The sequence below is a fragment of the Gekko japonicus genome, unplaced genomic scaffold (genome assembly GCF_001447785.1).
Source record: "Gekko japonicus isolate JY-2015 unplaced genomic scaffold, Gekko_japonicus_V1.1 scaffold127, whole genome shotgun sequence".
In the NCBI taxonomy this organism is placed as follows: domain Eukaryota; kingdom Metazoa; phylum Chordata; class Lepidosauria; order Squamata; family Gekkonidae; genus Gekko; species Gekko japonicus.
This window is the reverse complement of record NW_015170891.1, coordinates 1,190,214-1,214,249: the sequence shown is the minus strand read 5'-3', so window position 1 is coordinate 1,214,249 and position 24,036 is coordinate 1,190,214. Positions and strand designations below refer to the sequence as shown.

The window sequence follows — 24,036 nt, the reverse complement described above, 5'->3', positions numbered from 1 at the left end:
ATGCTGCAAACCCTCTCCCTCCACTCCTTTCTTTTCTCGCGGCTCTCGGAGGAAGACCCACCCCCTCGTGGCTATTGCCGGAGAGCCTTCTCCCCCCTCTCCTCCTTGCAACAAGCAGGCCAGCCTCTAGAGCGCTCCCCCCTCTCCCTCCTCCCCCCTATGTGCGTGGTGTGCGCTGAGCTGCTGGCTCAGTGCTGCCGGAGAAAGAGCAGCAGCCCCAGCAGGCAGGCGGCGGAGGCGGCTGCAGCAGCCAGAGCCATCCATCCAGGGAGCCTCTGCATCTTCGCTCAGGCACTGACAGCGCGGCACATGCGCCAGCAGCTGCAGGGGCAGCCGGGGCAGCCACCGGCAGCAGCAGCGGAGTGACGGGATCGCCCCTGCAAGATGAACGCCTCGCTGGACAGCAACCGCAGCAGCAGGCCGTTTTGCCTCCTGGCCGCTGGCTACCCGGAGACCCTGGACTTCTGCCTCCTGGAGGTGATCATCATCGTCTTCCTCACCGTCCTCATCATTTCGGGCAACATCGTTGTCATCTTCGTCTTCCACTGCGCTCCATTGCTCAACCACCACACTACCAGCTACTTCATCCAGACCATGGCCTACGCTGACCTCTTGGTGGGTGTGAGCTGCCTGGTGCCTTCTTTGTCTCTGCTGCACTACCGCATTGCCTTCCTGGACGAGTCCCTGGTTTGCAAGGTCTTTGGCTATGTGGTTTCGGTGCTCAAGAGCGTCTCCATGACCTCTCTAGCTTGCATCAGCGTTGACAGGTATATCGCCATCACAAAGCCGCTGACTTACAACACGCTAGTCACCCCCTGGAGGCTCCGGGTGTGTATCCTGCTCATCTGGTTGTACTCGGGTGCTGTGTTTCTGCCTGCCTTTTTCCAGTGGGGGAAGCCTGGCTACCACGGGGATGTCTTTGAGTGGTGTGCCAACTTCTGGAAGACTGATGCTTATTTCACTCTTTTTATTGTCGTCATGCTCTATGCACCAGCTGCCTTCGTGGTCTGTTTCACATACTTCAGCATCTTCCGCATCTGCCAGCAGCACACCAAGGAGATCAACGAGAGGAGGGTCCGGTTCAGCTCTCAGGATGGGGAGACAGCTGAGGCCCAGCCTTGTCCAGACAAGCGCTACGCCATGGTTCTCCTACGCATCACCAGTGTCTTTTACATTCTCTGGCTTCCCTACATCATTTATTTCCTCTTGGAAAGCTCAGAAGTGTACCGCAACCGCGTGGCCTCCTTCTTGACCACCTGGCTTGCCATCAGCAACAGCTTTTGCAACTGTGTCATCTACAGTCTGTCCAACAGTGTCTTTCAGAAAGGGTTAAAGCGCCTGTCTGGCGTAGTTTGCGCTTCTTGCACCAGGCACCGGGCCTCAAAGGATTCTTCTGCATCAAGGAGCAAAAGACCTTCCAATGGTTGTCAGGTCTAAAATAGGGATTGCTCTGATTGCAAAAATAACTTAAAGATGTCCAGGTTTGCAAAAAAAAGTAACTAAAACACACACACACAACTTTCTCTGAGAAATGCTGCTGATGTAAAAGAATTGGGAGTTTCCACAAGCATGTGCTGTCTGTTTGACGTTTCACTTTAAAAATTTCCTCTTGGTGGGCAGGAGATGGGTGTAGTGACCCAGAGTTCATTTTAAAGAATCAAATCATCTTTCTCTCCCTCTTCCCCACCTGGAGTGACTGACAATGGTGGGCGTGTGAGAGTGTTGGCAAAGAAGACACACTTGCGTTCTTCCTTACAACTTCATTAGGGTGTTTGGAGATCTGTGCTTTGTGTGTAAGTGTGAAGATGTTAATGGTTCAGTGCTGTATACCCTGATATTTTGTTTGTTTGTGCACATACCAAAGTATATTTCAGAATCAAGACAAGGGATCAGACGTTGTTCTCCCTTCTCTTCCTGACTCCATTTTTTCTTCAGGCCTATTGCAAATAATGTGAACACTTGAACATTTTATTTCAGTGTGTAACAAGCCAGTGGTGTGACCATGTGATCAACTTCCCTTGCCCCAGTGTGCTTTTTTTTTAAACAAAACAGTTAATGTGGTCCCCAGTGCCCTGTTTGCTGTTAGGATGCTCATTTGTGAGTTAGAGTACAGTATTTGCATCTTTTTAAAAAAATTGTGTAGTAACAGGATAACTTTGGTGCAGACCAAATCTAGCAGTTGAATAAAGTATTTTTTTTATAAGGTAAGAGAATATCTGTCCTTTTCTCAGTTTGGAATTGTGGTGACATCTTGAGAATGGGGTGAAACATTGGAGTTTTGTGTAGAAATTTCTCCAAAAAAACAGAGAAGATTGCTGTCTTAAATCTAAAATGCTCTGGTACTTAGCATGCTAAGAGCTAGTAGGAAGGGGGGAAAGGACACTTAAATAGCTGTAGCAACTTATGACAAATATTAAGTGCAAATTTGAGTTTCTGATAAGACCCCGTACAAAGCAGGATGCTGTTGGCAGGTGTAATGTCGGTTCAAAACCAGCCAGCATGAATTCCTTTTTGGTAAACCATATAGTTCATGGCCAGAAGAACAATTTCAATGGGTTGTATTGCATACATTGTGTCTTCGTGCTTTGAGAAGATCAGCCACAGTCTCACAAGGTAGTTTTAACATTTTCCTCTGCCCCCATAATGCTCACAGTGCCATTACAAACCACCTTGAGAAGGAATGTGCTACCTGTTTGGGTGTTGGTTCTTCTGTGTGCAACATTCTGAGGAGAGAAGATGTGATTCTGCCTGCAGCAGCTTTGCCAGAGCCTGGTGCTTGCATCAAAGACCACCAGATTCTGCAACCTGATTATAGCTGCGATCCTAAGCATGCTTGCTTGGTAGTAAATCTCAGTGAGAAGACTGGGACTTGTTCCTGTGGAAACATGAATAGTATGGGGCTATGAAATGTGCAGATCAAATACTTGTGCTTTAAGTGATGCATATTCCATTCTCCTTGCTGTGTGGAGGGGCCTTGAGCCATGCTGAGCCTTCACATCCCACTTCCAAAGTGTCAGCAACCCTGGTTCCACCTTATCCCAACTACATAGACTTCTCCAGATGATTTCAACACAATGAGGGATAGAAACTTGATGGAAGGTTTTTCATTTCCAGTTCCACATTGACATGGTGATGCAGGGTTGGCTACACAGAAGATAAATAGTTGAGGCCGTATTTTTCTGCCCAGAAAGAAAAGCCATTGTGGTGTTAGCACATCGGTGCTATTCTTGCACTTGCAGTGCTGCATTCTTAGTAAGACCTTTCTCTGGGCTTCAAGCTCACAGGTGAATCCAAAGGTGGAGCCTCCAGACCTTAAGTGGTCTGCCAGCTCCCTCTTGGGCCTGTAACACAGAGTGGGATTTAAGCTGGCAATGAGAAAGTTTGTAGCCATTCAAGAGTCCCTGGAATAGCTGATTTAAGGTAGTGATGGAGCAATAAACTGTTAAGAGAATTCCCAGTAGACCCTGGTACCCTGCATCAATATGCGTTCAGTAGCTGTTAGTCTAAATGTGTTCCCTATTTCATAGAATCATAGAGTTGGAAGGGGCCATACAGACCATCTAGTCCAACCCCCTGCCCAATGCAGGACCAGCCTTAAAGCATCTCTGACAAATATTCGTCCAGCCTCTTCTTGAAAGTTGTCAGTGAAGGGGAGCTAACCACCTCTCTAGGCAGCTGATTCCACCTTTGAACCACTCTGACTGTGATAAAGGTTTTCGTAATATTCAGCTGATACCTTACTGCTTGTAATTTAAACTCGGGTCCTATCCTCTGCTACCAACTGGAACAGCTCCTTGCCCTCCTCCAAATGACAGCCTTTCAAATATTTAAAGAGAGCAATCAGGTCCCCCCTCAATCGCCTCTTCTCCAAACTAAACATTCCAAAGGCCCTTAGCCTTTCCTCGTAGGGTTCAGTCTCCAGATCCCTGATCATCCTCGTCGCTCTCTTCTGCACCCTCTCAGTTTTGTCCACTTCCTTTTTGAATTGAGGCCTCCAGAACTGCACACAGTACTCAAGGTGCTGTCTGACCAAGGCAGTATACAGAGGGGCTATGACCTCCTGCGATTTCGATGCTATGGCCCTTTTAATACAACCCAAGACTGAATTTGCCTTTTTTGCCACTGCATCACACTGGCTGCTCATATTTAGTTTACAGTCCACCCTTACCCCGAGATCTCTTTCGCATGCACTACTCCCCAGAAATGTATCCCCCATCCAGTATTTGTGCTTGACATTTTTGTGGCTCAGATGTAATACTGTGCATTTATCTTTGTTGAATTGCATCCTGTTTGCAACTGCCCACTTTTCCAGAGTATTAGGTCTTGTTGAATTTTAACTCTATCTTCTTGGGTGTCTGCTACTCCTTCCAATTTGGTATCATCAGCAAATTTAATGAGTAGCCCTTCTACCCCTTCATCCAGATCACTGATAAAACTATTGAAAAGTACTGGGCCCTGCGGCATATGATGGGACCTGTGCAGGGGCCGTCCATGGTAGAAAGCCGCCTTCTTTGAAGCAACTGCAGGAGACCTGAGATCACTCCTACCTCAGTATCATGGCATCTACCAAGTTGCTCCTGTTCCTTGTCTGATTACTGTATGTGAAGTAGGAATATGGCTCACATTATTGGGTGTGCTGATGAATACTGGTTCTGAGGCACAATCAACATGTATAGTAGAAGGGGTTGTACCATTGCAGGCTGCAAGTGCTGGGTCTGCTTTCTTATTTTGTCTGTATAAAAATTCCCTGTAAATAAGAATGGAAAGCATCAAGGACAAAGCTTATTAGCCTAGCACTTCACATGATGTGCAAGTTTTCCACTTAAAGGGATTGTTCATGTAGGGAAACGTTTGGGAAAAGTAACACCTCCCCCGCAATCTGAAGTGGAACAGTCCACTCTGCCACCTCATTACTGCCTCATTCTGACACATGTATAGACCAAGCCTTATGTGACTTTAAAATGGAACTAGACAAATTTGTAGAGGAGAGGCCCTTTGAAGGATATTTGCCATGAAAGCTGTATGAAATCACATTGTTTGTAGACAGTATACGTCTGAATGCCAGGATTAGGGTGGGGGGGGGACAACAAAAGTGGGAGAGCTTTATAGCCTTTGTGACTTTTGTGGACCTTCCAGAGTGGGAAACAGGATACTGGAGTGAAAGGACCTACCTTGGTCTGATCCAGCGGAGCTACCCTTGTGTCCCTAATGGTTTTGAGGGCAACAAGGCCAAGCATTATCAAGGCTTGTATGATGAAAGTGCTGTACATGACAACAAGCAATGTTTGGAGTGGGAGTCTTAGTCATTTAAACTTCTAGGCCAGATTATGGCTTTTTGAATCCATGGACTGAGAGGGAGCTGCAGAAGGAATACCATCTGGTCCCTGCCATCTTGGTGCCATGTTATAAAGGGGGAAATTCTTGGCTTGTTTGCAAGCCTGAAAGGCCTTCCTACGCTCAGTGGCTGCCTGTGCTGTCAGGTCATCATTGGTCCTTAAGTCCTGTCGCTTTTGCCTCTTAGCTGAAGAAATTGCCTGAAAACATGTTCTGAAAAGGGACAGTGGTTAACCTTATGTGGGCACAAGCAATCACAGGATTTATGCGCAGGCGGCCTTGATGTGCATCATCTTTTGGGTTAGGGTTGGAGCTGGTTTACCTGGGTTGCTTTGAGACATAGTTGCTCCCCTCTTTTGTGGAAAAGGAATGTAACCCTTTAATTCACAATAGGTATTAACATTCAATTATGATTTAAGTTAAAATTTAATACAGGGCCCTGCAACCCTGTGGTTCCAGAGTCAAATGTGGTTTGGTACAAAACCAAATATTTTTCCTTAAAGGGCGGGTAGTGGTGGGGAAATGAGATAAGAACATAAGAGAAGCCAATGTTGGATCAGGCCAAAGGCCCATCCAGTCCAACACTCTGTCACACAGTGGCCAAAAATGCCAGGTGCCATCAGGAGGTCCAGCAGTGGGGCCAGGACACTAGAAGCCACCACACACTGTTGTCCCCCCCAAGCACCAAGAAGACAGAGCATCACTTGCCCCAGACTGAGAGTTCCTATCTATACCTTGTGGCTAATAGCCACTGATGGACCTCTGCTCCATATGCTTATCTAATTCCCTCTTGAAGCCGTCCATGCTTGTAGTCACCACCATCTCCTGTGGCAGTGAATCCCATGTGTTAATCACTCTGGGTGAAGAAGTACTTCCTTTTATCCGTTCTAACCCGATTGCTCAGCAATTTCATGGAGTGTTCACGAGTTCTTGTATTGTGAGAAAGGGAGAAAAGTACTTCTTTCTCAAACTGCTCTATCCCATGCATAATCTTATAAACCTCGATCATATCACCTCTCAGCTGTCGTTTCGCCAACTAAAGAGCCCCAAGTGTTTTAATTTTCAATTAAGAAAGGAAGAGGCTGTGACCTCTGCTTGGCTTGCAGAAGGTACCAGATTCAATCCCCAGCATCACCAGCTAAAAAAAAAATCAGGTGGTAGATGATGAGAAAGACCACTACCTGAGACACTGGAGAGCCACTGCCAGTCTGAATAGACAGGAATGACCTTGATGGACCCAGGGTTGGATTCAGTATAAGGCAGCTTCATGTGTGCTTGTGTATTGGAGGTATATGTTAGATGCTAAAATGACAGGCAAAGATCTATATAGAACTAAAGGGCTATTTAGAGATGCTTTACAGAAAGGGAAATCATAGAGCTGAACTATGTGCAGATTTATGCCAGTGCACTAAAAAATCGCACAGGGTGCTCTTGTGTGTATTTATTAGTTACTGTGAGATCTTAATCTGTGTGCCACTTCCTAATAAAGAACTTGCAACAACCAGTGTGGGCTGCAGAAATTTGTATGGATTGTCAGTCAATTGTCAGTAATATTAAGCTGTGTATTTTCTGTTATGTAAATGGACTTTTTATACCGGTGCTTTGTTGACCTCTTGCTTTGAATTTCAATGTAGTTTGGCTCTCATTAAGAGGTTGCTGACACCTGATTTAATATAATGTTCTGTCCTTTACATCTCAAGGAATTCCTGCTTCCATATTAATCTCCTGGTATATAAACATCAGCCAGGGGGCCCCTGCACTAAGTTCCAATTTATTCAGGGAGAAAACTTGCCTTCAAGCAGATTAGGAATTTCTTAGTAGTTTCCTCTGAGCTTTGGAGTGGGCATTTTGCTTGGCTCCTTTTTCTACAAGGTGGGCAAAACATATTTCGTTCACCAGGCCTTTAGGATTTGGTTTTACTCTCTTTGTTCTGACATTCTGATTTTATTCTATTCAAGTGCCTTTCTACTAAGTGAAGAATCACCTATTGAGGAAACATTCTTGCTTCTGTTGGAAGAGAGTCCTCATGTAGATGGAAAACCACTAGACCCACCCCACGGTGTATATTTTAATGTTGTGAATGAATGAATTTTGTGTATGAATGAATGAGGGCCGCGGTGGTTCAGAGGTTAAGACGCTGAACTATAGACCAGAAGGTCTGTAGTTCGGCAGTTCAATACCCTAGTGCCACATGATGGAATCAGCTCCTGTCTCTGGCTCCAGCTCCTGCCAACCTAGCAGTTCAAAAGCAAGAAATTGCCAGTAGATAAATAGGTACCACTTTGGTGGGAAGATAACAGTGTCCCATGCACCTCAGCGTCTAGTCATGCCACATGATCACAGTAACATCTTCGGACAGCGCTGGCTCTTTGGCTTGGAAATAGAGATGAGCACCGCCCCCTAGAGTCAGATTCAGCTGGCTTTCGAGCAAGGGAAACCATTACTTTCCCTTTCCCTTATGAATGATAGCTCAGGCTAGCCTGATATAATCTGATCTTGGAAGCTAAGCAGGGTTGGTCCTAGTTAGTATTTGGATGGGAGATCTCCAAGGAACAGAAGGACATAAGAACATAAGAGAAGCCATGTTGGATCAGGCCAGTGGCCCATCCAGTCCAACACACTGTGTGTAAAAGTGGCCAAAACCCAGGTGCCGCCAGGAAGTTCACCAGCAGGGCCAGAAAATACCAGTGGAGGCAGGCCAATGGCAAACCACCTCTGAACATCTCTTGCCTTGAAAATCCTACAGGGTCGCCATAAGTTGGCTTGTGATTTGACAGTAAAAAAAAAGAATGTTTAGCATTTTTTAAAGTTGAATGCTTTGAAATTTTTATGAAAAGCAGGATGTACATGAGTTGATGTTGTTTAAATGCACATTCTGAGTTCTCTTGTGAAAGTATTGTTAACTTGATATTACTTGATGGCATTTTATGACAGCCAGCATTTTTAGAAAACCTCATATTAACTTAAGCCTGAGAAGCTCTGGTTCCCATTCAGCCACGTATTTGGAGGTGACTGTCTCTGATTCTGTCCCCTGATGTATTTTAGCCCCACTATAGAGTAGTAACCCCATAGTTAACAGATAAAATGAATGCAATTTTTTTGGCACAGATATTTCCAAGGAGTGATTCTGAGGACAGTGATATGACCTTATAATAATGTCAGAGCTTTACACTGCCACTAGTTCAGGTATATCAATGAATTCTCAGATTGCTCTGTAGCCGGGGGTGGGGGGGTCCTGCAGCAGATGTCATTCTAATATGCTGGTTATTAATTTTTGCTGGCTTGTTCAGCCTTGGTGAATTTGGAAAGAAGATACTGTAAATTAGGACTCACCTTCATTTTTTTACATCCAAGTCTTTTCCTGGAATCTCAGACTGTAGCTGTGGCCCAGGAGCCCATGTGATTAGCTTCAGTTGATTTGCAAAGTACTCCCCTTTCTGGAGCAGAAGTCTTTAGTCACTGTAGATGCATGCACCAGTGATCTCCCAGGCTGTTCAGAAGCTACAATTTATGCAGGGGGCATTTTTTAATTTATATATATGTGTGCACGCGTGCGTGTGCACAAGCGTGTGTGTGTGTGTGTGTATGCATGCGTGTGCCAGTTTCATCTCCGCTGGTTATATTCAAGGTGCCAGTGCTTATCTCTAGAGCCCTTTGTATTCTCGCCAATGTTCCCTCTAAGCTGTGGAGTCTTGTGAACAAAAATTCTAATTTGTGAGCTACTGGCATTAAAGTTGTGAGCAAGTGATCTGGCTACTGCATAAATTAGTTGGCTCTGGAGCCCTCCTTCCTGAGCTAAGACAAAAATGTGTGAGCCAGAGGCTAAAGAACTGTGAGCTAGCTCACACTAACTCAGCTTAGAGGGAACACTGATTCTCGCCCCAGTATGAATGAAAGGAATGCCTTCCTATAGCTTCCTTTCTTGACATCTTTGTTATAATGTAGAATAGGATCATGTGCGGACCTGTCTGTTGTGGTACATGAGGGAATCCTGGCCCTGGGGCCTTGTCCTCCTTACATGGGCTATGGCAGCAGTAGTTTTTGGTGGTGGTACTTTGGAATTGGGGTGGGGGGGGCATAGGGCAGCCTGAGAGCCCTGTGCTTAAAGGTGTTTTGAGGCTGGGGAGTGGAGCTGCCCATAGCTCAGACTCCCATGGGGCTCCCTTTTGTCTTCTGGCAAGATTATCTGGTCAGAAGGGGTTGCAAGAACAGTTGGAGTGTTTTTGAGGGGTGAGATTGGACCTGCAACAAACTGATTCTCAGAGAACTGGCAACTTCCTTACATCAGTGTTTTGTGATCTCAGGCAAAGAGTTGCCTCTCTTATATCAGACAACACTGCCCGAGTCCTGCCTGACTGAAGGCCAAGGGATGAGTAGAAGAGCAAGGATTTAATTCATTGGTCACATAGGGGATTCAGCAGAGTCCAATGTGGAGCCCCCAGGCCAATGCATTGCTCATTTTCTTGAATTGTAAGCAGTGTCATTGGTATAACTGGAAAGGTAATTAAGTGTGTGTATATTTAAAAATGAAAATTTATTAAGGGGGTGGTGGTAATATATGCTGATCAGATCATTCCTGTATCTGAATGTTCAGTTTTGCAATGTCTTGTGTAATAACAGAGGGGCAAAAAGCATTTGCTAGCACATTTATTCTACAGAAAGTAGAAAACAATTGTTCTGGAGTGGGGACAAGAAGCAGGTCCAGAATAACTAGTGGAATCCTGAGGAGCCAACATTTCTGAAAGGTAAACCTTTTCAGTATGCTGGCAAAAATACAAAAGCAGTTTAGGAGAAAGACATAACCAACACTGTGGTCTGGCAGCTTTACTTGGTGTATTTATAGTGCCAGTAATTTTTCTCTGTGGAATATTTTAAATGTTTGACACTAATTGTACATCTTTGATCTTTCGCTGGCTCTTGAGGTCCAATAGCTCAAAATCAGGAGAGTGCTGCAGTGTACAGACCCCTTTTGCTTGCCGTGAGTGTGCATCTTTCTGAAATATTAAGGTAAAAATTACTTTTGTTACCAGGAAAGAATCATGTATCTTGTCTGGAAAATCTTGATTGGCCAGCTGCTGCTGTGTGTAAGTTACAGTCACTTTAAAAGCTACAAATAAAGCTGTCCCCTGTCAGTGCCTGTTCCAAGTAGGTATTGTACTCGTTTTCTTCCTAGGAGCAGGGAGTCAAGATTTTGCTCAGAGCCTGATAGCTGACATCATAAAAGTTAGCTTGCCTCAAACCAGGCCTGTGGAAGTGCTGTTTGCCTTCTTGGTCCCTATTGCAATAAGGCAGGGTTTTCTCCAGTTGCTGAACACTATTAAGATGCATCCCAATATATTATTTACTTTTAGCAATGTGATTTTTTTTAACCTTGATGCACATCTACTTTGATTGGAGCATATTCTTTGGATGGCAGATTTTGTATGTATGGCTGGGTGCAGGAGGAGCAGTCATTGCCAGCATTAACAGTGTTGTATTATTAGGGTTTCAAATTAAGAAAAGTTGCCATATTTTGGAGCTAAATTGTTGGACGCAGTGAAAATACAAAAAATAAAAATAAAAGCAGATGTGTGCTTTCTTGGTAGTAGGAAAACTTTGAAGGTAAGGGCTAATCGGGAGCTTCCCACCATGCCAGCCCCATGGAAGTGGCTGGTATCCCCAATGTGAAGGGGTTCAGCTGCCATAACTTTCCACTGCATGTAAGACTTAGCAGGGTTGTATCATCAATTTACTTTTTGTGGGGACATGCCAAAGGTGCTGTAATGTCTTGAGACATCTGAGGAAAGCTGTAGTGGCTGAAAAATGTTCATTACAAAGATACAGGAGTAACGTGGAGATTTCTTGGTGGCTGTGCCTTCAGCCAATAAGAGAGCATACAATATAGTCCAGGGTAAACCTTTTCTTTTTACAGCAATACGTGCAAATGTTTTTAATATAAAATAAAATATAGGATTCCAGTTTTTAATTTCTTCTTCATTATTTAAAAGATTTTATTGACAATGTTTTGCACCACTTTTTAAACCAAAAAGTTCCCAAAGTGCTTCAAGTCAGAAATATTTAAATTATGATACACTAAAACTCAAATAATCAAATTCTGAATAGGTTAGATGCGCATCGCTCCTGCTTATGTCTTGGCTTTGATATACCCATTCTGTCTAGAGGACTGTAACTGATAAGTGCAATGAGCTGATTTCCTCAAAACATCTGGAGAGAATATTACAACCTGCAACTTTGCTGAAAGACTATTTCCTCTGATAAAAAAGCAAAAGCAATCCTTATGGGGAAGAAAAAGCAACAAAGAATTTACTTGGGACACTGCTGTCCGGCGAAATCAGCAAAACAACTTTGCTTGTATGACCTCACCTTATGGACAGAGGTAACAAATGAACTTGTAAATCTTGCTTCCCCAAATAAGTATTCAGCTTTAGAGACAGAGCACAACACCCAGATATTACAGGAAAGTCTCTCTCCTCCAGTCTCAGAAGCAGTTCATAATGAAAGTGCTATGCTGCTGCAAACCTCCCCAAACAGAGGGAGTCAGTTGGAAATGGAGAGCATGCAGAATCCAATAAATGATTATTTATTAAAATTAATTGGAGACCACTGCATTAACACAGGGGAAACAGTTCTAGCTCTCTTTTAAAAACTGAACCTCATACTCCATAAACTTGACTTGCTGCAAGAAATCTCCTCCATAAGCTCCAACATAAATTCCAACGCCTTCCCTCATCTGAGCAGCATGAATACTATCGAAAATGCTGTCAGAAAGAGAAAGCAAAGAAACCCCGGCACTATGCCTCCAAGCAAACCAAATACTTTTATCTATAGCAGAAAACCATATGAACAGTGGGCGTTGGACAAACAAGATAAGAGTTTTAGACTTCTTGAGCTGATTATTGCATATAGAACCCCTGGTCTGTAGATCTAGATGAAATTGAAAGAGTCCCCAAAATTTCTTACTACAAGATGTTACTTCTAAAGTTTAACAGCCCAGCAATTCCAACAGTGCTTTTAAAAATGAGAATTTTTTAAAGCAACTCTGAAATAACAGCTTAACGGAGTCTTCCGTGACCAAAACATAATTCTTCTTTTCACGAAGCAGCTGACGACCCCACTTGCTGTCTCTGCAGCCACAAAACCTGGCTTGCAGCCAACTGATAAGATACAGGAAAAAACTGAAAACTGGGGGGAAAGTTCAGACTCATAGCACTTCCAAGGTGTCATCTGCAGGGAGAGTTCTGAAAGAACTCAAATGTGAACTTGTGGATCTCCTTACAAAAATATGTAATCTTTCCTTAAAATCTGCCTCCATTCCTGAGGACTGGAAGGTAGCTAATGTCACTCCCATCTTTAAAAAGGGTTCCAGAGGAGATCCAGGAAATTACAGGCCAGTCAGTCTGACATCGATACCGGGAAAGTTGGTGGAAACTGTTATTAAGGAAAGAATTAGTAGGCACATTGATGAACAAAAACTATTGAGGCAGACTCAGCATGTTTTTTGATGGCGTGAACAAACATGTGGACAAGAGGGACCCAATAGATGTTGTTTACCTTGACTTCCAGAAAGCTTTTGATAAAGTTCCTCATCAAAGGCTCGTCAGTAAGCTCAATAGTCACGGGATAAAAGGACAAGTCCTCTTGTGGATCAAAAACTGGCTAATTAATAGGAAACAGAGAGTATAAATGGGAAATTTTCTCAGTGGAGGGTGGTAAGCAGTGGGGTACCACAGGCATCAGTACTTGGTTCGGTGCTTTTTAACTTGTTTATTAATGATTTGGAGTTGGCAGTGAAGTGCCTAAATTTGCAGATGACACGAAGTTGTTCAGGGTGGTGAGAACCAGGGAGGATTGTGAGGTACTCCAAAGGGATCTATCGAGGATGGGCGAATGGGCGTCAATGTGGAAAATGGGGTTCATTGTAGCCAAGTGCAAAGTGATGCACATTGGAGCCAAAAATCCTAACAATAAATACATATTGATGGGGTCCGAACTGGCAGAGACTGACCAAGAGAGAGATCTTGGAGTCGTAGTAGATAACTCAATGAAAATATCGAGACAGTGTGCGACTGCAATAAAAAAGGCCAATGCTATGCTGGGGATTATAAGGAAGTGAATTGAAAACAAGTCAGCCAGTATCATAATGCCCCTGTATAAATCAATGGTGCAACCTCATTTGGAGTACTGTGTACAGTTCTGGTCACCGCACCTCAAAAAGGATATTATAGCATTGGAAAAAGTGCAGAAAAGGGCAACTAGAATGATAAAAGGGTTGGAACACTTCCCCTATGAAGAAAGATTAAAATGCTTGGGGCTCTTTAGCTTGCAGAAATGACAGCTGAAGGGGTGACATGATCAAAGTTTATAAGATTACGCATGGGATAGAGCAGGTTGAGAAAGAAATACTTTTCTCCCTTTCTCACAATACAAGAACTCGTGGGCACTCCATGAAATTGCTGAGCAGTCGGGTTAGACTAGATAAAAGGAAGTACTTCTTCACCCAAAGAGTGATTAACACATGGAATTCACTGCTACAGGAGGTGGTGGTGGCTACAGGCATGGACAGCTTCAAGAGGGAATTAGATATGCATATGGAGCAGAAGTCCATCAGTGGGTATTAGCCAGAAGGTATAGATAGGAACTCTCTGTCTGGGGCAAGTGATGCTCTGTATTCTTGGTGGTGGTGGTGGGGCAACAGTGGGAGGGCTTCTAGTGTCTTGGCCCCACTGCTGGACCTCCTGATGGCCCCTGGTGTTTTTGGACACTGTGTGTCAGAGTGTTAGACTAGATGGGCCATTGGCCTGATCCAACAGTGGCTTCTCTTATGTTATGTTCTCTTAAAGAACTGCTCAGTTCACCACCAGTCAAAAATGAATTACCTTCTGATCCTTCATTAGGAAAAAACAGGATAGTGAGCAAACTCAGCTTACTGAGCAAGCAAAAAAGTACTTCCTTGGATACCAGGCTCACCCCCTCTGTCACCAAAAGTAGTTATATCAAATGTCTCAGTCCCCAGTCAAGCAGCTAACAAAATTGATTTTTTAGACCAAGCAAATCACGAGATATAAGAGATACCTCTTCAAAGCACATAAAAAATCTCAGTTGGAATATAGCTGGCTGGAATAAAGCCATGGTAGATCCTGAAACCTTTTCTCTACTGGCAAACCTTGACTGTATTATGATACTCCTGTGACATAACTGGTTATAACTCCTTTTGTCTACCCGCTGAAAAATTAAAAGGACACCCTCAAGTAATCTGGGCAAACTTTTTAAATATAACAACATAACCACTGCTCGACACTCATTGCTGGAAGCCAGAAGGAAATACAAAGCAATATTGAAGGAAAAGGAAATGCCAGTCCATGAAATCCATATGGGATAAGATAACCGTCTGGACGAGCACTATTGTGACTGCCCTTTGATAGAACTTGACTCGCCATGTCATGTTTTCTTCTACTGTCCGAAACATTCAGCAGCAAGAGAAAGATTCCTAAGAAAATGGCTCTCAAAATATTCATCTTTCCTGATGCAGCAAGATTAAGACTACTTCTGAGCAGCCTCTGCCAAAATTGCATTGTGGATGTGGCAAATTTTTGTTGTACTGTTTTTTTAAATTCCTAAAAATTTTTATGGTGTATGGCCTATGGGCTATTAAATTTAAATAAACTAGAACTAGAATAGGTTAGATTCCAGCCCCAACACCTGGCAGAGTAAAGTCTTCACCTGCTTCCAAAACAAGGCACATCAAGAAGAAAGGTGATCCTGCAGAAAAAGGTTACATAATGTTGGGGCAACCACTAGCAAGGCCCTGTTCCTGAAAGGTGCCTTTCAGGCACTAGCAGATATAAAAGAGATTTCTGCAGGTAATGCATATGCTGCTGGACATGGGCTGAAGGAGATTGCTTGTGTACATTATTTCAAAGTCTGAGGGGTGCTGCTCAGACTATAGTTCCCTTATGGGGTATGGTATGTTTATGTGGAGCTCCAAAGAAGGGCTCTTAAATGGTGAGGAAATTTTCCCTTGCTGTTCCTAGGAATGAGAGGAAAGACAGATGTTTTGCTGCTGGTGGGCAGTTTTCTTTTTTTAGCACTTTGCAATACATGTATTCACATTTTTCATCAGTACAATCCTATGAGGTAGGCTACACTGAGTGAGACCTCAGTAAGGCCTGCCTGTCAAGATTCACTATTAAGGAGCGTTTTGAATCTGGTGCTCCATCTCCAAATCAAATTCCTAATCTATTTAGCAAATGTTTCCCCAAACGCAAGTTTTCTCACTTCCCTTGCATTTTTGTCCCCTTGTTGCATGCTAAAAATTGAAAGCTGTCTTAAAAAAGCATTCTGTGTTACTGCTGAGGTGGCATGTGGCATTGTGCACAGAAATTTCTGTCATTCTATGATGCAGGGGAATTCTATTTTCCCTTGGAAAAGTGCAGGCAGCCATCTCTGTTGTCCAAGCCAGCACCAAGGTGATTTATGTCTTAGGAAAGGGTACTCAATGCCTTTATGCAGCTATTGATTTTGGAGATGTGGAATTCTAGCAAAGAGTGACATCAGCTTTTTATTTCATGTATGTTTTTGTGCATGAGCTTCTTCCTAAGCGTTCTTGACCCTTGATTTAGAAACTGGCTCTCAAAATCTGTTTTTTTTAATGCTGTGGGTCCCTTCGTGTGTGGTTGTGTTCTTGCATGAGAGCTGTGGGTTGATTGCTTGTGGTTTTCACTTTTCTGTCTCTCTTTGTTCTCCGTATTAAATGCTCTGAGAGAGAGAAAGATACAGCTGCTCAGCTCTCACCTCTGGCATACAAACATGACCAGCCATTTTCTGTAGATGCCTTATTTCCACACACAACTCTTGTTATTATCTTTTTGTTGTTGTTGTACCAACTGCCTCTTTATGATTTTCTTGTGGGAAACTTGAGCCCTAAAAGGAAATGAACACAGATGAGGGGGCTGGGTATCACTTGAGGATTCACTCTTATTTTTAGAATCAGACATTGCCATATTTGGCCTGAAACGATGTCATATTGGAGCATTATTGTATCAAACAGCAGCTGGGCCACCCATCTCTTAGCTTGTCTCAGATGGATTTGGTCTCAGGTATTTAGTGGAAATCAGGCTCAGGAGTCACAGTCTGGTAAATATTTTCTTTTTAATGTGTGCTAGCCGGATGTAACTTTTGTGGTGTTAGGAGATTTGCATTTCCCATATATTGTTCCCAGTGCTGAAAGTAGGTGAGCTTTGCAAGATGAAAAATCTCTTTATTCCCAGGTGTAATTCTCAGTGCAGCTGCTCGGCTTGAGACAGAATGAAAAAATATTTATTGTATCGATTCAGCTTCTTTCTCTTGTGTTGCCCCCACCAAATAGGAACAATAAATCAAAAGAAAAATATAACCGTATCCACTCAAAATATGTTGTGCTAAAGCAAAACCAAGCAGCAAACCACAGTGTATAGCCTACTAGCTTAACCCTAGTAGCCCAAATTTTGGAAGTAATTCCAGGCCATTCTGCAAGGTAACTTAGGGTATTACCAACTGGAATGGTACCCCGTGCAAGCCTCATTGAACTGGATGGGATTTCCAGTGCGCTCGCACAAGAGGATTTCCTGCTCCAATGGTGCCCTTAGTCTCCACGGGAAGGGCATGTAGCCAGCAAGTTTTCCCTTGGTGCTTGCTTGGTTTATATGCAGGGTACCACCAAGAACAATTTAAGCTAATTTAAGAACAGCACTGCTTGATGTGATCACAGTCCATCTAGTCCTTTATTTTGCTTGATCTCTGGGAAGCTCTGGAGCAGAGCATGAGTAGAGAGAACCTTTTTTTTTTTAAGTTTCTTTTTTTGTCCCCAGCATCTTTTACTTAGAGGTTTGTTGTCTCTGTAAATGGGGATTCTGTTTAGCAAGCATGGCTGGAAGCAGCTGGCAGACCGCTCGGTGTATTTGGATACTCCTCTCTTGACAGTCAGGAGCTGCGGTGGCTCAAGTGGTTAAGAAGCTGAACTGCAAGGCTGTGGAAGGTCAGTAGTTCAGCAGTTCGAGGCCCGGGTGCCGCATGACGGAGTGAGATCCCGTCTCTAGTTCCAGCTCCTGCCAACCTAGAAGTTCGAAAGCAAGAAATTGCAAGTAGATAAATAGGTACCACTTCGGTGGGAAGGGAACAGCGTTCCGTGCGCCTTGGTGTTTAGTCATGCCAGCCACATGACCATGGAAACATCTTCGGACAGCGCTGGCTCTTCGGCTTTGAAATGGAGATGAGCACCGCAACCCTAGAGTCGGACTCGACTGGCTTTCGAGCAAGGGAACCTTTACCTTTACCTCTTGACAGTCACCTAAGCTGGTCACAACCTCCACATTGTTTGGTGATGAATTCTGTAAAACAATTATAAGCTGATTGTTTTACAGTGGATCCCTGGGACCACCAGGGATCCCCGGGAACTGTATTTCTGAGAAGGGATTTTGGATCCTGAGATCCAGTTTGGGATGGGGAAAATGATCCTCTTGAGCCATTAAACCTCCATACCTGATAAATCTCCAGCTTTCTGTGATAAGATTGCAAGCTTCCTGCCCTTTTAGTGACTAACCAGGAGTCATACTGGGAAATTTGTCATCTTGACTCTGCTGGTCTCCTTCGTTCTCATGGCAGGTTTCCACTCCGCTTTCACTGCTGCTTTCTTTTTCTTCCTGCCATTTATCGCTTTCTATTTTCAACCCCAAGATTGCAAAGGGTGTGTTCTTGCAAAGGTTTCCTTTTGGCTCCCCAGCCCCCCCACTGGAAGCATGAGAAATAGCCCAGCAAGCCAATTCTCATCGCAAAGTATAAAAATAGGAACTATGGGGGTTATACAATGGCTGTGGTATACTTGTTTAGACCAACAAGTGCTGGGTTTTTTTAAAAAAAACTTTTAAAAATGTTATCATTTCCGTGCATTTTTCCCCTCTGTCCCCAAACAACATGTTCCAGCTGCAGGAGAACATTATAAAAACCCCAGAGCCAAGTTCAGAAGCCACTGCAAAGCAAGGAGAATACACTTAACATTGCACTGAAAGTCACCAGAGAAATCCAGTCCCAGACCATGGTCCCATCCTTGCTTGATTGCCAGTGGAAGCAGGGGGAAGAGAGCTTATCCTTGTATAGTTATAGACCTATTTCCAAATGAGGGGCTACTTTGTCAGTCAGAAGCCATTATGAGGCTGGGGGTTCAAAATGTGGGTGTGCTAAATATTTCCAAATATTAAGAATTTACGACTCTTCCCTCCCCCTTGGAGTTCCCTTTGTGCATTACTACAGCTAACACCCCCAAATAACAGTTCTGCTCACGTACCTTGTCTGCATAAGTCAAAGGAGACTGGTTATATGCACTGAGTTGGAAACTTCATGTCAGTGAAGTCTAATTTCAATTTTAACCCAGTGCCGTGCCTGTTGAGAAGACTGATGTAATGAGCCTTGGAACTCCTGGGTCTTGCAGGCTCACCTTCCCTCTTTCCCCTTAATTAAGGCTTGGGAAAAGACTTCCTGGTTCCCAACAAGCCACAGTTCATTTTTATCTCTGAACTGAGCACATGAGCCTGAGGACTTGTTCCTGTTAACACACCACGCTACAGTTTGCCATTTACATCGGAATAAAGTTAGAGAGACTTTCTGCCACAGCTATTAATTTTCAAGCCTCCAGCCAGCAAAATTCTGCTGGTTGTAGCTTAGTCTGTGAAGAGCCTGACAAGATGGGGAATTAAATCAGTTGGTGATTCTCGCTTGGGAATGCCCAGACTTCTACTTCCTCTTAGGCTGCTCTTGTCAATCTTGCAAGCAAACTGGGCCACGTTTTCCTCTGGGAAAAGGAAGAGTAGAGACAGATCTCTGCATATTAATTATATTTTTCAAAGTGCTTCAAAACCAAAAAGCTTCTGGTTAATGAGTTTTGTTGAGCTTATACAGAGAGCTTTGTGAGGCTTATCTTCAGAGCTGGAGTGCATGAAAAGTGCATTGATGGGTCAAGGTGGGCCTCTGGTTCTCTTTACTTCTCACTGCAGGCACCAAAATTCTAACTGAGGCATCTCTTGGAGTTTTCAGGCCGAATCTTGTTCAAGCTTTTGGTGCATTTTGGAATAAAATGCAGAGATGAGGAGGATGAGGCTAAAGTAATTTGAAATCCTCAAGTTCATCTAAACTGTTATTTAGATAAGCTTTCACTGAGCTGGGCTGTTCCGTCCTTTTCATATGGCCTCATAGGCAGGAGGGTTGATAGCACCATGTACTTAAAGAAATAGATACGGCCACGTGTTTTAAGTCCAAGAAAATTTACACAGATTTTCTGCAGAATTTGTTTTGCTTCTGATCCGGGAGACCCGGGTTTGTATCTCCCCTCTGCCGTGGAAGCTCACTGGATGACCTTGGGGTAGTCTCCCCCCCCCCCCAACATACCTCACAGAGTGGTTGTACTACAGCACTGTTGTAAGCTGCTTCGGATCCCCACTGCAGAGAAAGCGAAGGATGTATAAATAAGATTTCAACAAGCACCTCCTCTCTACAGCCATAAGGGCTCGAAACTTTCTATGAACAAAAAACAGAGAGCCTCTGCAGCCTGTCTTTCACACCTGGCTGTGAATTCCATAGTCAAGGAGTGTGATCTCTGGTGTGTGGAATATATATGCCGCTCTGCCTGCATGTGCTACAGCACATCTGTGGCAAAGTATGACACTGGGGAACATGTGCAAATTTATCAAATACCCATTGTCTTGGAGTATGGGGACAGTTTGTGCTGGAGTATCAGATGGGAGGATTTCCAAAGTGACCACAGCCACAAAGTTCCCTCTTTGTGTGTGCATAAAGAAGTACAAATCACAAATAGAACATGTTGACAATGAGAGTGTGAGAAGGGAGGGGCCTGCGAGACTTCTTTCCATGATGGACACCGTAAGGCAAGAGATGTGGGAAGCCTTTATTGGACCCACCCCATAAATTTTTTTAAAGCCGCATTATTTTAAAAGTGAAACAAAAATTAGATGCCTTGATCAGTGAAGGACCTTGGTGTGCAGAGTCAGGCTCCTGTTCTGCATCATGACACTTAGGAGCTGATTGAAGTAGCTGGCTGTGTCTTTTATGTGGATGGGGACGGGGAAGCTCATATGGCATCTCAGGCTGGTGTAACCCATTAATGGAGGTGGGTTGGGGCCCAGAAAGCAGAGGAATTGGGCAATATGAGCTTTCCCCCCCACATACTTCGAGGGCTTGAATCACCTTTTGGCAGATTCTCTTGTCGATAGACTGAGAGGTAGGATGGAGGAGCCTTAACTGGCAGCCCTTTATTTCCTTTTAACATGAACATTTCAACACCAGGTAAGAAATCGCTGACTCTTTCATTGTGGATCGTGTTTTCAAGAGTGATTGGTTCTTGATCACAGTAGGTTCTAGTCCGTCTGCAGTTCTTGGACTTAACCAGCCTTTCCTGTCTCATTGGCTTTGCAGGAGTCTCCACAGGACAGTGCCATCACACGGGACATCAACCGCACATTCCCTGCCCATGATTACTTTAAGGACACCGGGGGAGATGGCCAGGACTCATTGTACAAAATATGCAAGGTATCAGACATGTAACTCCTTTAGCCCTTCCAGGCTGGGCAGTTGTTGACCAGAGCTACGGGGATTTAGGTGAATAGGTTGTCTGTTCCTGTATGCCAGGCTAATGTTGTTTGGAGGTGAATCAGCCTGTTAGCCAGAACCTGAGACAGGGTGTTGAGTGGGATGCAATATGCATAGTTGATCTTCCCTTGACATGATTCAGCTGGCTTGACTTTGTGTATGGTTAATGGGCAGCCATGTTGGGTGTACGGAGAGTTGTCTCCAAGCTAAAATGTACCAGAGACACACAGTGTTGTAGTGGGTGGGCAGTCATTCCAACACTGTGGCTTGGTTGGTTTGCATGAGTCACCGGTTGGATCTACAGGCACCTGTTGTGTAATGTTCTTGCTCCATGCCATGTATTCTTTTCTTTTTTTTAAAGCCCCCGGAGGGGATTTTTTATTGTATTTTTATTGACACTACAAACTACAACAGAAAATAGGGAAGGGGACTACAATTAGGGGATAAAGAAAGATACCCACTACTGACTAAAAACCCAAGAGAGGAGATCATCTCACCATTTTAGGCAAACATTAAGTCTTAATCTCATTAATCTTACTATCAACTGAGTCAAATGTAACATTAACTTTCCCAAGTCTTAAGTTTAAAGTTTAACTGTCAAACAGAAATACCCCAGAGCATCTCATTTCAACATTTTGTAAAGGCACAATTCAGAGTCCTTCAGCCTTTACTTCTCCTTGCCTAATCTCTTCCGGAGTTTATAAGGACTTTTAGAGGCTGCCACCCCTTTCTCTGACAGAGAGTCCTCTCCGGAGGATTCCGAGTCCAGCTCGCCATCGGACTTACTGTCCATCCCTTTTTTTTCTTTCTTCCCCTGGCTCACCCAACTGGACTCTTAAAAATTCCCGTGCTTTCTGAACAGAGTCAATCTTTTCTTTTTTGTCCTTGATTTTGAAGGTTACGCCTTCTAGAGTTAACCATCTATATCCAATTGCATTTGTCTGTAGAAAAAGAATTAATTCTTTATATTTTTTTTCTCCTTTGTCTTATCTTAAATGGAATATCTTTCAATGTTCTGATGGTATTCTCCCCCACTTTCAGGGGTGCTCCAGATACTGCTTTCAGAATTGCATCCCTCACAGTAAGCTAATCATGACCTTACTGAAAAATGCAAGAGTGTGGCAGCAATGTCATGTGGCTTGTTTCTGCTAACATGCCTCTGCCTCTCTAGCCAGAGGAAACCAGCCTTTGGTTCAAGCCATGTTCCTGGAACAGAGTTAACTGATCTTGTGAGTTTTCCCTACCAATGGGGAACAGAGCGAAGGTGCTCTCATAAAGAATCTTTGCACTCCTCTAGAAAGAACTCCACATAATAATTAATTTTCCTCATTAGCATTATAAGGCAAATCGCAAACACAATCAAGTTGCTCATTAAAATACAGGAGGCAATTAGTAGGTAAAAACAGGAGCTGTGCTTCATTTTGATCCCATCTCCTGACTTGATGGGGAGTGGGGTCCGGCTCTTTGAATTCCACATCTAGAATGTTGCATCCTCCTTCCCCGGAGACTGGTTGGCATGGAAAGCATCTTGGTTTCCTGACCACCCTAAGCGCTCCTCTGTCAAAGGGCACCATTAAAAATGATGAGCTCCACATGGGACACACCGGGTCGGGAGGAAGCCTCCACCACTTGTGTATAATTAATATTCAAATCAAAGACTTCAGGGAACAGCTTAAAAGCTTTGTTTTGTGTTCATGTCCCCGCATCAAAGAGTAGCACCATTAGAAAGGGCACTGTGAAACTGGGGGCTCATTCTACATCTGTTTTATGTGGGAGCTGCATGCTCATGGATATCTGCTGTCCAGATACACAGAGCTGGGGTAGGGTTTTTTCTGTTCCTCCCTTGCCTGTTATCAGCTGGGAGGGGGCTGTAGGCCTACTGATTTTTTATTTTATTTTTTGGATTTTTATCCCGCCCTACCCCGCAAGTGGGCTCAGGGCAGCTCACAACATATCATTCAACAATAAAACCATTTTTGTTGTTGTTCAGTTGCACAGTTGAGTCCGACTCTTTGTGACCCCATGGACCAGATCACGCCAGGCCTTCCTGTCTTCCGCCGTCCTATGAAGTTTGCTCAATTTCATGTTCGTTGCATCTATGACATGTCTATGAGATGTCTAACCATCTCATCCTTTGCCGTCCCCGTCTTCTTTGACCTTCAATCTTTCCCAGCATCAGGGTCTTCTCCAGTGAGTGCTCCCTTCTCATTGGGTGGCCAAAGTAATTGAGCTTCAGTTTCATTATCTGGCCTTCCAGGGAACAGTCAGGGTTGATTTCTTTTAGGATTGACTGATTTGATCTCCTTGCAGTCCAAGGGACTCTCAAGAGTCTTCTCCAGCACCATAGTTCAAAAGAATCTATTCTTCAGCGCTCGGCCTTCCTTATAGTCCAACTCTCGCAGCCATACATGACTACTGGGAATACCATTGCTTTGACCATGCGGACTTTTGTTGGCAGGGTGATGTCTCTACTTTTTATCATGCTGTTTAGGTTCGCCATCGCTTTCCTCCCAAGGAGCAGGCGTCTTTTAATTTCATGGCTGCAGTCACAGTCTGCGGTGATCTGGGATCCCAGGAACGTGAAGTCTGTCACTACTTCCACGACTTCCCCTTCTATTTGCCAAGGAGTGATGGGGCCGGATGCCATGATCTTAGTTTTTTTGATGTTGAGCTTCAAGCCCACTTTTGCGCTCTCCTCTTTTACTCTGAGCAAGAGGCTCTTTAGATCCTTTTCACTTTCAGCCATTAGAGTGGTATCATCTGCATATCTGAGGTTGTTGATCTTTTCCCCAGCAATCTTAATTCCCGCTTGTGATTCATCCAGGCCAGCATTTCGCATGATGTACTCTGCATATATATTAAATAAGCAAGGTGACAGTATACATCCTTGTCGTACTCCTTTTCCTATGCTGAACCAATCAGTTGTTCCGTATCCGGTTCTAACTGTCGCTTCTTGGCCCTTATACAGGTTTCTCAAGAGACATGTGAGGTGGTCTGGTACTCCCATCTCTTTAAGGACCTGCCATAGTTTGTTGTGATCCACACAGTCAAAGGCTTTAGCATAGTCAA

General features: G+C 44.0%; 2 protein-coding genes across 5 annotated transcripts in view; both read left to right on the top strand.

The window, feature by feature from the left end:
• The window catches only part of RABGAP1 (RAB GTPase activating protein 1), a 96,586-nt gene that overhangs the window by 44,279 nt on the left and 28,271 nt on the right, over positions 1 to 24,036 (top strand). For all 4 annotated transcript variants that reach the window (XM_015418441.1, XM_015418438.1, XM_015418439.1 and 1 more), the window contains exon 14: positions 20,794 to 20,907. In XM_015418441.1, the coding sequence (XP_015273927.1) occupies positions 20,794 to 20,907 (114 nt within the window). The remainder of the gene's footprint in view (positions 1 to 20,793; positions 20,908 to 24,036) is intronic.
• GPR21 (G protein-coupled receptor 21) lies at positions 385 to 1,437 on the top strand. Its single transcript, XM_015418411.1, has one exon. The coding sequence runs from the start codon at positions 385 to 387 to the stop codon at positions 1,435 to 1,437; it is 1,053 nt and encodes a 350-aa protein (XP_015273897.1).